The sequence below is a fragment of the Pristiophorus japonicus genome, chromosome 18, assembly GCF_044704955.1.
Source record: "Pristiophorus japonicus isolate sPriJap1 chromosome 18, sPriJap1.hap1, whole genome shotgun sequence".
Taxonomy (NCBI): Eukaryota; Metazoa; Chordata; class Chondrichthyes; family Pristiophoridae; genus Pristiophorus; species Pristiophorus japonicus.
This window is the reverse complement of record NC_091994.1, coordinates 63,523,708-63,537,460: the sequence shown is the minus strand read 5'-3', so window position 1 is coordinate 63,537,460 and position 13,753 is coordinate 63,523,708. Positions and strand designations below refer to the sequence as shown.

Here is a 13,753-nt window from a genome sequence, read left to right as displayed (position 1 = left end):
AGGGGCGTACGCACTGATGACTGTGGCGCATTGTTTCCTGAACAGGGCAAGGGGTGTTCGTTAACCCCACAAGGGGAGCCTTTGAGGCAGTCGACCAGCCCATTTTTGATAGCGAAGCCGACTCCGTGAAGGCGGCGTTCTTCCTCTGGTTTTCCTTTCCAGAAAAAGGCGTAACCTCCACCTTGTTCCTTGAGCTGGCCTTCCCTTGCCCGCCGGGTCTCGCTTAGGGCGATGATGTCGATGTTAAAGCGGCCAAGTTCCCGGGCAACTATGGTGGTGCGGCGTTCCAGCCTGTTCTGTTGGAGTTGTTCATGAGGGTTCCGACGTTCCAGGTCCCGAACTTCATGTTAACGAAGTGGAAGATGCCTGTGCGCGAGTTCTTTTAACATGGGGTGGCCACTGCTCATCGGCAACCACACGAGCTTAGCTGAGCAAGGTCTTGGTCCAGTAGCAAGGGGGTCCAAGACGACTGGAGACCAGGCACTGCTGTAGGAGCCTAATTGCCTACAGCGAGATGTTGGCCACAAGCTCGGCATCGAGTAGTGCCCTTGATGGTAGGTGGCTCGAGGCTTACATAGAAACATAGAAAATAGGTGCAGGAGTCGGTCATTCGACCCTTCGAGCCTGCACCGCCATTCAATAAGATCATGGCTGATCATTCACCTCAGTACCCCTTTCCTGCTTTCTCTCCTAACCCCTTGATCCCTTTAGCCGTAAGGGCCACATCTAACTCCCTCTTGAATATATCCAACAAACTGACATCAACAACTCTCCATCAACAACTCTCCGCGGTAGGGAATTCCAGCATTAGGAAGCTGTCTGCTGGAGTTCTGAGGGATGTTTTAAAAATTTCTTCCAAAGTTTTCCAAAATTATTTAAAAGTTTCTCGAGGTTTCCAAAAGGAAAAATTCTCCAAGTTGTTTAAAAGTTTTCCCAAATTGTTTAAAAAGTTTAAAAATAGATTAAAAGTTGGAAGGATGTACCTGCCATAGAGGAAGTGCATGAAGGTTCACCAGACTGATTCCTGGGATGGGGGGGGGGGGGGAAATTGTCCTAGGAGGAGAGATTGAGTAGACTAGGCCTATATTCTCTAGAGTTTAAAAGAATGAGAGGTGATCTCATTGAAACATACAACTTTTTTTTTTTAAAACAGGCTTGACAGAGTAGATACAGGAAGCATGTTTCCTCTGGCTGGGGAGTCTAGAACCAGGGGTAAAAGTCTCAGAATAAGGGGCCAGCCATTTAGGACTGAGATGAGGAGAAAGTTCTTCAAAGAGGGTGGTGAATCTTTGGAATTCTCTACCCCAGAGGGCTGTGGAGTATATTCAAGAGAGATCGATAGATTTTTGGATATCAAGGGAATCAAGGGAGATGGGGATAGTGCAGGAAAGTGGAGTGGAGGTAGATGATCAGTCATGATCTTATTGAATGGTGGAGCAGGCTCGAGGGGCCAAACAGCCGACTCCTGCTCCTATTTCTTATGTTCTTATGTTCTACCTTCAAAAAGACAACTACCATTTGGAAAGGATTCAGAGAAGGGTGAATTGGGGCTTTAATAGCTAATGTAACGCCTCTGTTTAAAAAAGGGGGCAGACAAAAGGCAGGTAACTATAAGCTGGTTAGTTTAACATCTGTAATGGGGAAAAAGCTTGAAACTATTAAGGAAGAAATAGCGGGACATCTAGATAGGAATAGTGCAATCAAGCAGACGCAACATGGATTCATGAAGGGGAAATCATGTTTAACTAATTTACTGGAATTATTTGAGGATATAACGAGCATGGTGGATAGAGGTGGACCGATGGATGTGGTGTATTTAGATTTTCAAAAGGCATTCGATAAGGTGCCACACAAAAGGTTACTGCAGAAGATAAAGGTACGCGGAATCAGAGGAAATGTATTAGCATGGATAGAGAATTGGCTGGCTAACAGAAAGCAGAGTTGGGATAAATGGGTCCTTTTCGGGTTGGAAATCGGTGGTTAGTGGTGTGCCACAGGGATCGGTGCTGGGACCACAACTGTTTACAATATACATAGATGACCTGGAAGAGGGACAGAGTGTAGTGTAACAAAATTTGCAGATGAGACAAAGATTAGTGGGAAAGCGGGTTGTGTAGAGGACACAGAAAGGCTGCAAAGAGATTTAGATAGGTTAAGCAAATGGGCTAAGGTTTGGCAGATGGAATACAATGTCGGAAAGTGTGAGGTCATCCAACTTGGGAAGAAGAAAAAAAAACAGTAAAAGGGATTATTATTTGAATGGGGAGAAATTACAACATGCTGTGGTGCAGAGGGACCTGGGGGTCCTTGTGCATGAAACTCTTTTAGATCCTTGTGCATGAATCCCAAAAAAAGTTAGTTTACAGGTGCAGCAGGTAATCAGGAAGGCGAATGGAATGTTGGCCTTCATTGCGAGAGGGATGGAGTACAAAAGCAGGGAGGTCCTTCTGCAACTGTACAGGGTATTGGTGAGGCCGCACCTGGAGTACTGCGTGCAGTTTTGGTCACCTTACATTAAGGAAAGATATACTAGCTTTGGAGGGGGTACAGAGACGATTCACTTGGCTGATTCCGGAGATGAGGGGGTTGCCTTATGATGATAGATTAAGTAGACTGGGTCTTTACTCGTTGGAGTTCAGAGGATGAGGGATGATCTTATAGAAACATTTAAAATCATGAAAGGGATAGACAGGATAGAGGCAGAGAGGTTGTTTCCACTGGTCGGGGAGACTAGAACTGGGGGGTACAGCCTCAAAATACGGGGGAGCCAATTTAAAACAGAGTTGAGAAGGAATTTCTTCTCCCAGAGGGTTGTGAATCTGTGGAATTCTCTGCCCAAGGAAGCAGTTGAGGCTAGCTCATTGAATGTATTCAAGTCACAGATAGATAGATTTTTAACCAATCAGGGAATTAAGGGTTACGGGGAGCGGGCGGGTAAGTGGAGCTGAGTCCATGGCCAGATCAACCATGATCTTGTTGAATGACGGAGCAGGCTCGAGGGGCTAGATGGCCTACTCCTGTTCCTAATTCTAATGTTCTTAAATGTTTTTAAAAATTACTACCAGTCCGTCTTTTTGTATTTTGCCCTTTATGTCTAAGCTTTCACAGCAGAGGTCAACTTCAAACATCAACAGACATTGAGCTTTTACACTGAATGTCTGATTCGATAACGGAGAGGAAAACAGGGAAGAAAATTAGAGATCTATGTCCTGACCTCAAAATACATTCTCAAAACTGACCCTCACTGTGACAATTTCCATCTTCAGAATCCATGAGAAGACAGCATTTCCTGACCAAGGGAGCGAAAAAGGAACTTCAACCCAAGACTGCCAATCCTGATCTTGCAATTGCTGTAAGTCAGTATCGGCTTTCTCACTCACTTTCACTCATACCTTCTCCACATAACTTGGCTGAGATCAAGAACTCAACAAGTAACAAACATTCAGAAACCACGTTCTATGACAAAGCATGTGAGTGCAACTATATGCTGTGACATTTTCCACTTCAGCTTCTTTTTACACCATCTATGAGAATTACTAAAGAGAATCCGTTCAAGTCAAATTCTGGATAAGTTTGTGTGGCAGATCTGAAATAATGAGCTGCTTATGGTCACCCAGGCTATGCACAAGTCTAATAATACAATGTAAAATGTCAGAAGCTACTACACTGCAGTTTGGTCAAAGTTCACCCAGTTTTTCTCAATTTCCTCAAAACTATTCCACTGTCAATACTCACCTGCATCTTCCTCAATCCATTCTCCAGTCCCCGTGTCCTTTCGAGGACCATGGCAGAGATATAGTGCTTGTCGCAACTCAAGGTTATGGAACCAAACCTGAAGCAAGGTGTTGACGTAACAAGTAGCTCCAAGATTAGTAAGTCCTACAAAGGTATTCTTAAGAAAAAGAAAAAAAACAGCTTGAATAATGAGGAAGAATTCTTTGATAAGCAAGGTGAAAATTCAGGTTTCTAAAATTGCCAAACGAGAGAGCTTATAGAAGATAAAGGGAACTTTCTGTAGGTACCAGCCCAACTGATGCAGACAGGATAAGAAAAATTCAGGACCCAACTCACAGGATACACCTTGTATACAGGGAATCGGAATGCAAGAACACAGTTAACACTTTACTTGCAACATCGTCCAATGTTAGCCACATATTACTGATCAGTAAATAAAATACACTGTTATTGGGCATGTGATCTCAATACTCATTCTCGTGGCATATGCATTTGTATTTTAATCTTTTTGTGCATTTGTTGGTAAAAGCAGAGTGTGCAAGTGTTGGTTGATCGAAGTGCTTTACTTCTTTGGATACTGAATGGTGGGAAATGTTAAGTAATATATATATAGGATTACACAGGATGTACGGCACAGAAACATGCCATTCGGCCCAACCAGTCCATGCCAGCGTTTATGCTCCACTCGGGCCCCCTCCCGTCTTTACTCATCTAAATCTATCAGCATAACCCTCTATTCCCTTAACATAAGAAATAGGAGCAGGAGTTGGCCATACGGCCCCTCGAGCCTGCTCCGCCATTTTATACGATCTTGGCTGATCCGATCATAGACTCAGGTCCACTTCCTTGCCTGCTTCCCATAACCCCTTATTCCCTTATCGATTAAGAAACTGTCTATCGCTGTCTTAAATTTATTCCATGTCCCAGCTTCCACAGCTCTCATGGCAACGAATTCCACAGATTCACAACCCTCTGAGAAAATACATTTCTCATCTCAGTTTTAAATGGGCAGCCCCTTATTCTAAGACTATGCCCCCTAGTTCCCATCAGTGGAAACATTCTCTATGCATCCACTTCATCAAGCCCCCTCATAATCTTATACGTTTCGATAAGATCACCTCTTATTCTTCTGAACTCCAATGAGTAGAGGCCCAACCTATTCAACCTTTCCTCATAGGTCAACTCCCTCATCTCCAGAATCAACCTAGTGAACCGTCTCTGAACTGCCTCCAAAGCATGTATGTTCTTTCATAAATATGGAAACCAAAACTGCACGCAGTACTCCAGGTGTGGCCTCACCAATACCCTGTATAAGTGTAGCAAGACTTTCCTGCTTTTATACTCCATCTCCTTTGTAATAAAGGCCAAGATTCCATTGGCCTTCCTGATCACTTGCTGTGCCTGCATATTAACCTTTTGTGTTTCATCCACAAGTACCCCCAGCTCCTGCTATACTGCAGCACTTTGCAATTTTTCTCCATTTAAATAATAATTTGCTCTGATTTTTCTTCTGCCAAAGTGCATAACCTCACACTTTCCAACATTATACTCCATTTGCCAAATTTTTGCCCACTCACTTAGCCTGTCTTATGTCCTTTTGCAGATATTTTGTGTCCTCCTCACATTGCTTTTCCTCCCATCTTTGTATCATCAACAAACTTGGCTACGTTACACTCGGTTCCTTCTTCCAAGTCATTAATATAGATTGCAAATAGTTGGGGTCCCAGCACTGATCCCTGTGGCACCCCACTAGTTACTGATTGTCAACCCGAAAATTAACCATTTATCCAGACTCTGTTTTCTGTTGTTAGCCATTCCTCTATCCATGCTAATATATTACCCCCAACCCCGTGAACTTTTATCCTGTGCAGTAACCTTTTATATGGCACCTCGTCAAATATACCACATCCACTGGTTTCCCTTTATCCACCCTGTTTGTTACATCCTCAAAATATTCCAGCAAATTTGTCAAACATGACTTCCCCTTTATAAATCCATGCTGACTCTGCCTGACTGAATTATATTTTTCCAAATGTCCTGCCTCTGCTTCTTTAATAATGGACTCCAACATTTTCCCAACCACAGATGTTAGGCTAACTGGTCTAAAGTTTCCTGCTTTTTGTCTGCCTCCTTTTTTAAATAGGGGCATACATTTGCAGTTTTCCAATCTGTTGAGACCTCCACAGAATCCAGGGAATTTTGGTAAATTACAACCAATGCATCTACTATCCCTGCCACGACTGCTCTTAAGACCCTAGGATGCAAGCCATCAGGTCCAGGGGATTTATCTGCCTTTAGTCCCATTATCTTACTGAGTACCACCTCCTTAGTGATTGTGATTGTGTTAAGTTCCTCCCCCCCATAGCCCCTTGACTATTCACAGTTGGGGTATTTTTATTGTCCTCTACCGTAAAGACTGATATAAAATATTTGTTCAGAGTTTCTGCCATCTCCATGTTCCCCATTACTAATTCCCCAGTCTCGTCCTCTAAGGGACCAACATTTACTTTTTCCATTCTTTTCCTTTTTATATACCTATAGAAACTCTTACTATCGTTTTATATTTCGTGCTAATTTAGTTTCATAGTTTATCTTCCCTTTCTTAAATCATTTTTTGAGTCGTTCTTTGCTGGCTTTTAAAAGCTGTATTGAGAGTGTATACAAGGTGGGTTTTTTTTAAAACCTGAAATTAGTACATGTGGCTAAAATGGCATCACCGTAGCCATACGTGTAGCTAGTCAGCAAATTCTACTGAACATTGTCTTATAGATATCATCATCATAGGCAGTCCCTCAGAATCAAAGAAGACTTGCTTCCACTCCCAAAGTGAGTTCTTTGATGGCTGAACAGTCCAATACGAGAGCCACAGACTCTGCCACAGGTGGGATAGATATTCGTCGAGGGAAGGGGGTGGGTGGGGCTGATTTGCCGCGCGCTCCTTCCGCTGTCTGCGCCTGACCTCTTCATACTCTTTGCGTTGAGACTCGAAGAACTCCCAGATGCATTTTCTCCACTTCGGGTGGTCTTTGGCCAGGGACTCCCAGGTGTCAGTGGTGATGTCGCACTTTACCAGGGAGGCTTTGAGGGTATCCTTGTAACGCTTCCGCTGCCCACCTTTGGCTCGTTTACCATGAATGAGCTCTGTATAAAGCACTTGCTTAGGGAGTTTCGTATCTGGCATGCGAACTATGTGGCCTGCCCAGCGAAGCTGATCGAGTGTGGTCAGTGTTTCAATACTGGGGATGTTAGCCTGGACGAGGACACAGATGATGGTGTGCCTGTCCTCCCAGGGGATTTGCAGGATCTTGCAAAGACATCGCTGGTGATATATCTCCAGCGACTTGAGGTGCCTTCTATACATCGTCCATGCCTCAGATCCATACAGGAGGGTGGGTATTACTACAGCCCTGTAGATCATGAGCTTGGTGGTAGATTTGAGGGCCAGGTCTTCAAACACTCTTTTCCTCAGACGGCCGAAGGTTGCACTAGCGCACTGGAGACGATGTTGAATCTCCGCATCAATGTCTGCCTTTGTTGATAAGAGGCTCCCGAGAAATGGGAAATGGTCCACGTTGTCGAGGGCCGCGCCGTGAATCTTGATGATTGGAGGACAGTGCTGTGCGGCAGGGACAGGCTGATGGAGGACTTTGTCTTACGGATGTTAAGTGTAAGGCCCATGCTTTCATATGCCTCAGTGAATACATTGACTATATCCTGGAGTTCAGCCTCAGAATGTGCGCAGACGCAGGCGTCGTCCGCATAATGCAGCTCAATGACAGAGGTTGGGGTGATCTTGGACCTGGCCTGGAGGCGGCGTAGGTTAAACAGCTTCCCACTGGTTCTGTAGTTTAATTCCACTCCAGCGGGGAGCTTGTTGATTGTGAGGTGGAGCATGGCGGCAAGAAAGATTGAGAAGAGGGTTGGAGCGATGACGCAGCCCTGTTTGACCCCGGTCCGGACGTGGATTGGGTCTGTAATGGATCCGTTGGTAAGGATCACGGCCTGCATGTCGTCGTGGAGGTGAAGGATGTTGACAAACTTTTGGGGGCATCTGAAACAGAGGAGGACGCTCCATAGACCCTCACGGTTGACAGTGTCCAAGGCCTTTGTAAAATCGACTACTGAGATAAACTTCTGCCTGTACAGCAGAAAGGCTAAAAATTGTCTCGCGACCTTTTACTCCAGTGTGTTGCAACAACAAATTGCAAAAGTAGAAAAGCACTGCATTGCCATGAGAGCTTATAATCTCTCAAGTGTTGTATTAAACATCAACACATTTGCTGGAAGGACACCTGCTCCTCAAAAACCCTTTGGACCGACTAAACCCGTATTTCATATCTATGCAGCATTTCACAAATAATCAAAAACATCCAAATTTTGGGGTAGAGTTTTCACTAGGTTGGTTGTGTAGCGCAATTCACACAAAATCGGCCAAACCACCACAACAGATCTCGGAATTTCAAGTGTAAGTTACGGCCAATGCAAATCGAATTTCCGCAAATTTTTGCGCCGGTTTAATAAACACCACGCTAGAAGCCGGTCACGCCCACAAAACGGGTCACACCCCCAGATCGAATTAATCACCATGGCGAGTTTCCGCTAATTGAACCTACTTGTGGGCCTTCGAGGAGGCTCTAAAGGTTGAACGTTTTTTTGGCACTTACAGGCACCTTTTAAAAATTAAAAAAATATATAATTTAGTAAGAAACTGACTAGTGTACAGCAAGGAAACTAGCAAATGGTTTTGTATAGTTGTTTCTAAAGTAATTTTCAGTTATTTAATATTGGGTTACTCACAGGTGGTGGACTAGACACTGATTAAAAATGCTTATTTTTTGCTGTATTAATCAAACTGCACCAGGTTACCACTCCTAAATATATCAAGGAATATTTTCTAATGTAAGAAAAAACAATTCCAGTCTAAAATCCTGCCCGACTGTGCTGGTTCACGGAATATTCTGTGATTATGCAAATGAGTTTGCGCAGAAACTTGAACCATAAAATCAATTCGGAAAACCTGCGCAACATTGAGCGCAATTTGCACCCGAATTACAGATGGCACCCAAAGTGGAAACTCTACCAACATCTTGCACTAAGCTATCTCCACAATGCACTGCATTCACTCACCTTGCATCTCCTTTCAGAGTTTGGATCATCAATGTTGTGAAAGCTATTTTCATCAATTTCTCCCAGCCACACATGTTCACCAAGACCCACTAAGCAGTTTGGGTTTCCTCTACAGTTGCGTCTACATTGGAGGGGAAAGCAAACATTAATATTAAAACCAAGTGAATCTTGCAGACAATTATTAAAAACAGTCGTCAGCAGGAAACTGCTGTAAAACTGCTGCAATATATGGTGATCCAATTATCTAATTTTTATTACTAACTCACTCTAAAAGCCTTCAATCGTGCAGTCTATTGGCTCATTAGGTAAACAGTATTGAGCTAAACGGTCCGGGATGGTCTTTATTTAATTTCAATCTCGACTGGGTTAACTAATGCTGCTAAAGCAATGGTGAAGCACTGTTGACCTTGTGCATCAGGGGTCAGGGAGGGAGGCCAAGTGGGTGGAACTTCCACTCCTGATCACTGTCCAGTGACCCATGCTGCAAAAAACTACATCTGAGAATAGCAGGCATGGACAGGATCAGGCTCCCTTCCCATTGTGGTCTGAGTCCGCTGCTCTCAGATCTTGGCTATTGGGCAGTCGCAGAGAGCTCCAGATGACCACAGAACCAAACGCAGACACAAGTTACTACTTTCCGCAAGAAAGGAACGGCAACTCTTACTGGCTAACTGCAAAATTAAGAGGTTTCATTTTATGATTTATCAAAGTATTATTTACATAGAATTTTACAGCACAGAAATAGACCATTTGGCCCAACAATTCTATGCAGTTGTTTATACTCCACACAAGCCTCCTGACACCTTACTTTGCTTCACTCGAACATATCCTTCTATTCCTTTCTCCCTCATGTACTTATCTAGCTCCCATTACATCTATGTTAATTGCTTTGACCACTCTATGTGGTAGCGAGTTCCACATCCTCACACTGTGAGTGAAGACATTTCTCCTGAATTGCTTATTGTATTTCTTTGTGATCATCTATGGCCCCTAGTTTTAAGACTCTCCCACAAGTGGAAACATCTTCTCTATGTCTACCTTATCAAACCCTTTCATAATTTTAAAGACCTCTATACGGTCATCCCTCAGGCTTCAAAAAGCCCCACTCTCTTCAGTCTTTCCTGATAGTTGTACCCTCTCAGTTCTGGTATCATCCTTGTGCATTTTTTTGGTCTTCCATTTTCTCCAGTGCTTCTATATCCTTTTCGTAATTTGGAGACCAGAACTGTGCACAGTACTCCAAGTGTGGTCTAACCAACTTCTATACACGTTTAGCATAACATCGCTGCTTTCTTGCTAGAAATGAACCAGTGTCTTGTTTGCACTTTCACGGCTTCGTTAACCTGCGTTTCTACTTTTAATAATTTGAGATGTTGCTTTATGCACCTATTCTACAAGTTTGTTACTGTCTTCTTGTATCTGGCAGTAAAACCAGTTTCAATCTGTTAATTTAAGTGAAGCTTAAAACAGGTGATCGAGAACAAACCCAGTTTCTCAAGGTCACAATTACATAGATCTCAGTGGTTAAGAATTGCTTTTGAAAACCTTGATAAAACTGCAGTTATATCCATAGCACACTGTAAATTTATTAAAAAACTAAGTGAAGAATTAAGTAAAAGACGAGGTAAATCAGTAAATAATGATTAGGTAACACCATTGCCTAGTTTCTATACAGCACACTGTTAATGACGTCCATTATTAAAGGTGGCATTATGGCATCCAGGCATCCAGAGAGCGGGCAGAGGTCCAGAAGGAGTGCAAAAGATACTGGAAGGGCCAACATGATCTTGAGTCTACACAGTGGCTTTGGCACTTTGCTGGACATGCAGAAGGAAGAGGAGGAATACGAGTAAGTCAGGAGCTACAGGATCAGACATGTCTACACTCTGGCTGCCCATTGCACGACATAACGAGAATGACTCCAGTATATAAATAAGGATTTTATAAGGTCACAATGCAAACTTGGTTCCATTTCATGAGAGCCATGGAGTTGCAGGAAGGATGGGGACAGATTTGGGAGACAACATTCAAGGGCTTGAGTGGAAAGGGAGGTTAGAGATGGGGTGGTAGTTTGCAAGGTCGGAGGGGTCATAGGTTGTTTTATTTGAGATGGGGTGATGGCAGATTTGAGGGAGAGAGGGACAGTACCCAAGGAGTGAGAACCGTTAACAGTATCAGCTAACATGGGAGCCAGAAAAGGAAGTTGGGTGGTCAGCGGTTTGGTGGGAATAGAGTCAAGTTAGCAGGAAGTGCATCTCGTAGAATCAGAGACATTTACGGCATGGAAAGAGGCCACTTCGGGCCATCGTGTCCGTGCCAGCCAACAAACAGCTATCCAGCCTAATAAGAGCATAAGAAATAGGAGCAGGAGTAGGCCATACGGCCCCTCGAGCCTGCTCCGCCATTTATTATCATGGCTGATCCAATCATGGACTCAGGTCCACTTCCCTGCCCGCTCTCCATAACCCCTTATCGTTTAAGAAAATGTCTATTTCTGACTTAAATTTATTCAATGTCCCAGCTTCCACAGCTCTCTGAGGCAGCGAATTCCACAGATCCACAACCCTCACAAGAAATTTCTCCTCATCTCAGTTTTAAGTGGGTGGCCCCTTATTCTAAGATCATGCCCCCTAGTTCGAGTCTCCCCTATGAGTGAAAATATCCTCTCTGCAGCCACCTTGTCAAGCCCCCTCAATCATATACACTTCTGAATTCCAACGAGTAGAGGCCCAACCTACCTTTCCTCATAAGTTCAACCCCCTCATTTCCAGAAGCAACCTTGTGAACCTTCTCTGAACTGCCTCTAAAGCAAGTATATCCTTTCGTAAATATGGAAACCAAAACTGCACGCAGTATCCCAGGTGTGGCCTCACCAATACCCTGTACAACTGTAGCAAGACTTCCTTGCTTTTATACTCCATCCTCTTTGCAATAAAGGCCAAGATTCCATTGGCCTTCCTGATCACTTGCTGTACCTGCATACTAACCTTTTGTGTTTCATGCACGAGTTCCCCCAGGTCCCGTTGTACTGCTGCACCTCGCAATCTTTCTCCATTTAAATAATATGTTCTTTGATTTTTTTTCTGCCAAAGTGCATGACCCCTCACTATCCAACATTGTACTCCATCTGCCAAATTTTTGCCCACTCACTTAGCTAGTCTGTCCTTTTGCAGATTTTGTGTCCTCCTCACACATTGCCTTTTCTCCCATCTTTGTATCGTCAGCAAACTTGGCTACGTTACACTCGGACCCTTCCTCCAAGTCATTAATATAGATTGTAAAGAGTTGGCGTTCCAGCACTGATCCCTGCGGCACCCCACTGGTTACTGATTGCCAACCGAGAATGAACCATTTATCCCAACTCTCTGTTTTCTGTTAGTTAGCCAATCCTCAATCCACTAATCCCACTTTCCAGCTCTTGGTCCGTAGCCCTGCAGGTTACAGCACTTCAAGTGCACAGCGAAGCACCCCTTAAATGTGGTGAGGGTTTCTGCCTCTACCCCTTTCAGGCAATGAGTTCCAGACCCCCACCACCCTCTGGGTGAAGAAATTTCCCCTCATATTTCCTCTAACCTCTTACCAATTACTTTAAATCTATGCCCCCTGGTTGTTGACCCCTCTGCCAAGGGAAATAGGTCCTTCCTATCCACTCCATCTAGGCCCCTCATAATTTTATACACCTCAATAAGCTCATCCCCCAGCCTCCTCTGTTCGAAGGAAAACAAACCCAGCCTATTCAATATTTCCTCATAGCTAAAATTTTTCAGACAAGGCAACATACTCTCAAATCTCCTCTGTATCCTCTCCAGTGCAATCACATCTTTCTGCCACTCTTAGCAGGAGTTCTTAAGTGGCTGTACAGTCCAATACGAGAACCACAGTCTCTGTCACAGGTGGGACAGATAAGAACATAAGAAACAGGAACAGGAGTAGGTCATATGGCCCCTCGAGCCTGCGCCGCCATTCAATAAGATCATGGACTCAGCTCCACTGCCCCGCCCGCTCCCCATAACCCCTTATCCCCTCATCGTTTAAGAAACTGTCTTTGAGGGAAAGGGTGGGTGGGGCTGGTTTGCCACACGCTCTTTCCGCTGCCTCTGCTTGATTTCTGCATGCTCTCGAGGAGCTCAGCGCCCTCCCGGATGCACTTCCTCCACTTAGGGCGGTCTTTGGCCAGGGATTCCCAGGTGTCAGTGGGGATGTTGCACTTTATCAGGGAGACTTTGAGGGAGTCCTCGTCACGTTTCCGCTGCCCACCTTTGGCTCATTTGCCGTGAAGGAGTTCCGAATAAAGCACTTGCTTTGGGAGTCTCGTGTCTGGCATGCGAATTATGTGGCCTGCCCAGCGGAGCTGATTAAGTGCGGTCAGTGCTTCAATGCTGGAAATGTTGGCCTGGTCGAGGACGCAAACGTTGGTACGTATGTCCTCCCAGGGGATTTATAGGATCTTGCGGAGTCATCGATGGTGGTATTTCTCCAGCAACTTGGTGTCTACTGTACATGGTCCAGGTTTCTGAGCCATACAGGAGGGCGGGTATTACTACAGCCCTGTAGACCATGAGCTTGGTGACATTTTTGAGGGCTTGGTCTTCAAACACTCTTTCCCCAGGCGGTACACTGGAGGCGGTGTTGGATCTCGTCGTCAATGCCTGTTCTTGTTGATAGAGGAGGCTCCCGAGATAAGGGAAGTGGTTCACGTTGTCCAGGGCCGCGCCGTGGATCTTGGTGACTGGTTTGGCAGCGCTGTGCAGCGTGGACAGGCTAGTGGAGGACCTTTGTCTTACGGATGTTTAGCGTAAGGCCTATGCTTTTGTACGCCTCAGTAAATACGTCGACTATGTGCTGGAGTTCAGCCTCTGTATGTGTGCAGACGCAAGCGTCATCCACATAC

General features: G+C 44.6%; 1 protein-coding gene across 1 annotated transcript in view; it reads right to left on the bottom strand.

Annotated features, from left to right (window-relative positions):
• Window positions 1–13,753, bottom strand: part of usp48 (ubiquitin specific peptidase 48) — a 195,163-nt gene that overhangs the window by 167,964 nt on the left and 13,446 nt on the right. The window contains exons 2-3 of the mRNA XM_070860713.1: window positions 8,863–8,983; window positions 3,736–3,892 (exon numbers count right to left, since the gene is read on the bottom strand). Of these exons, the coding sequence (XP_070716814.1) occupies window positions 3,736–3,892; window positions 8,863–8,983 (278 nt within the window). The remainder of the gene's footprint in view (window positions 1–3,735; window positions 3,893–8,862; window positions 8,984–13,753) is intronic.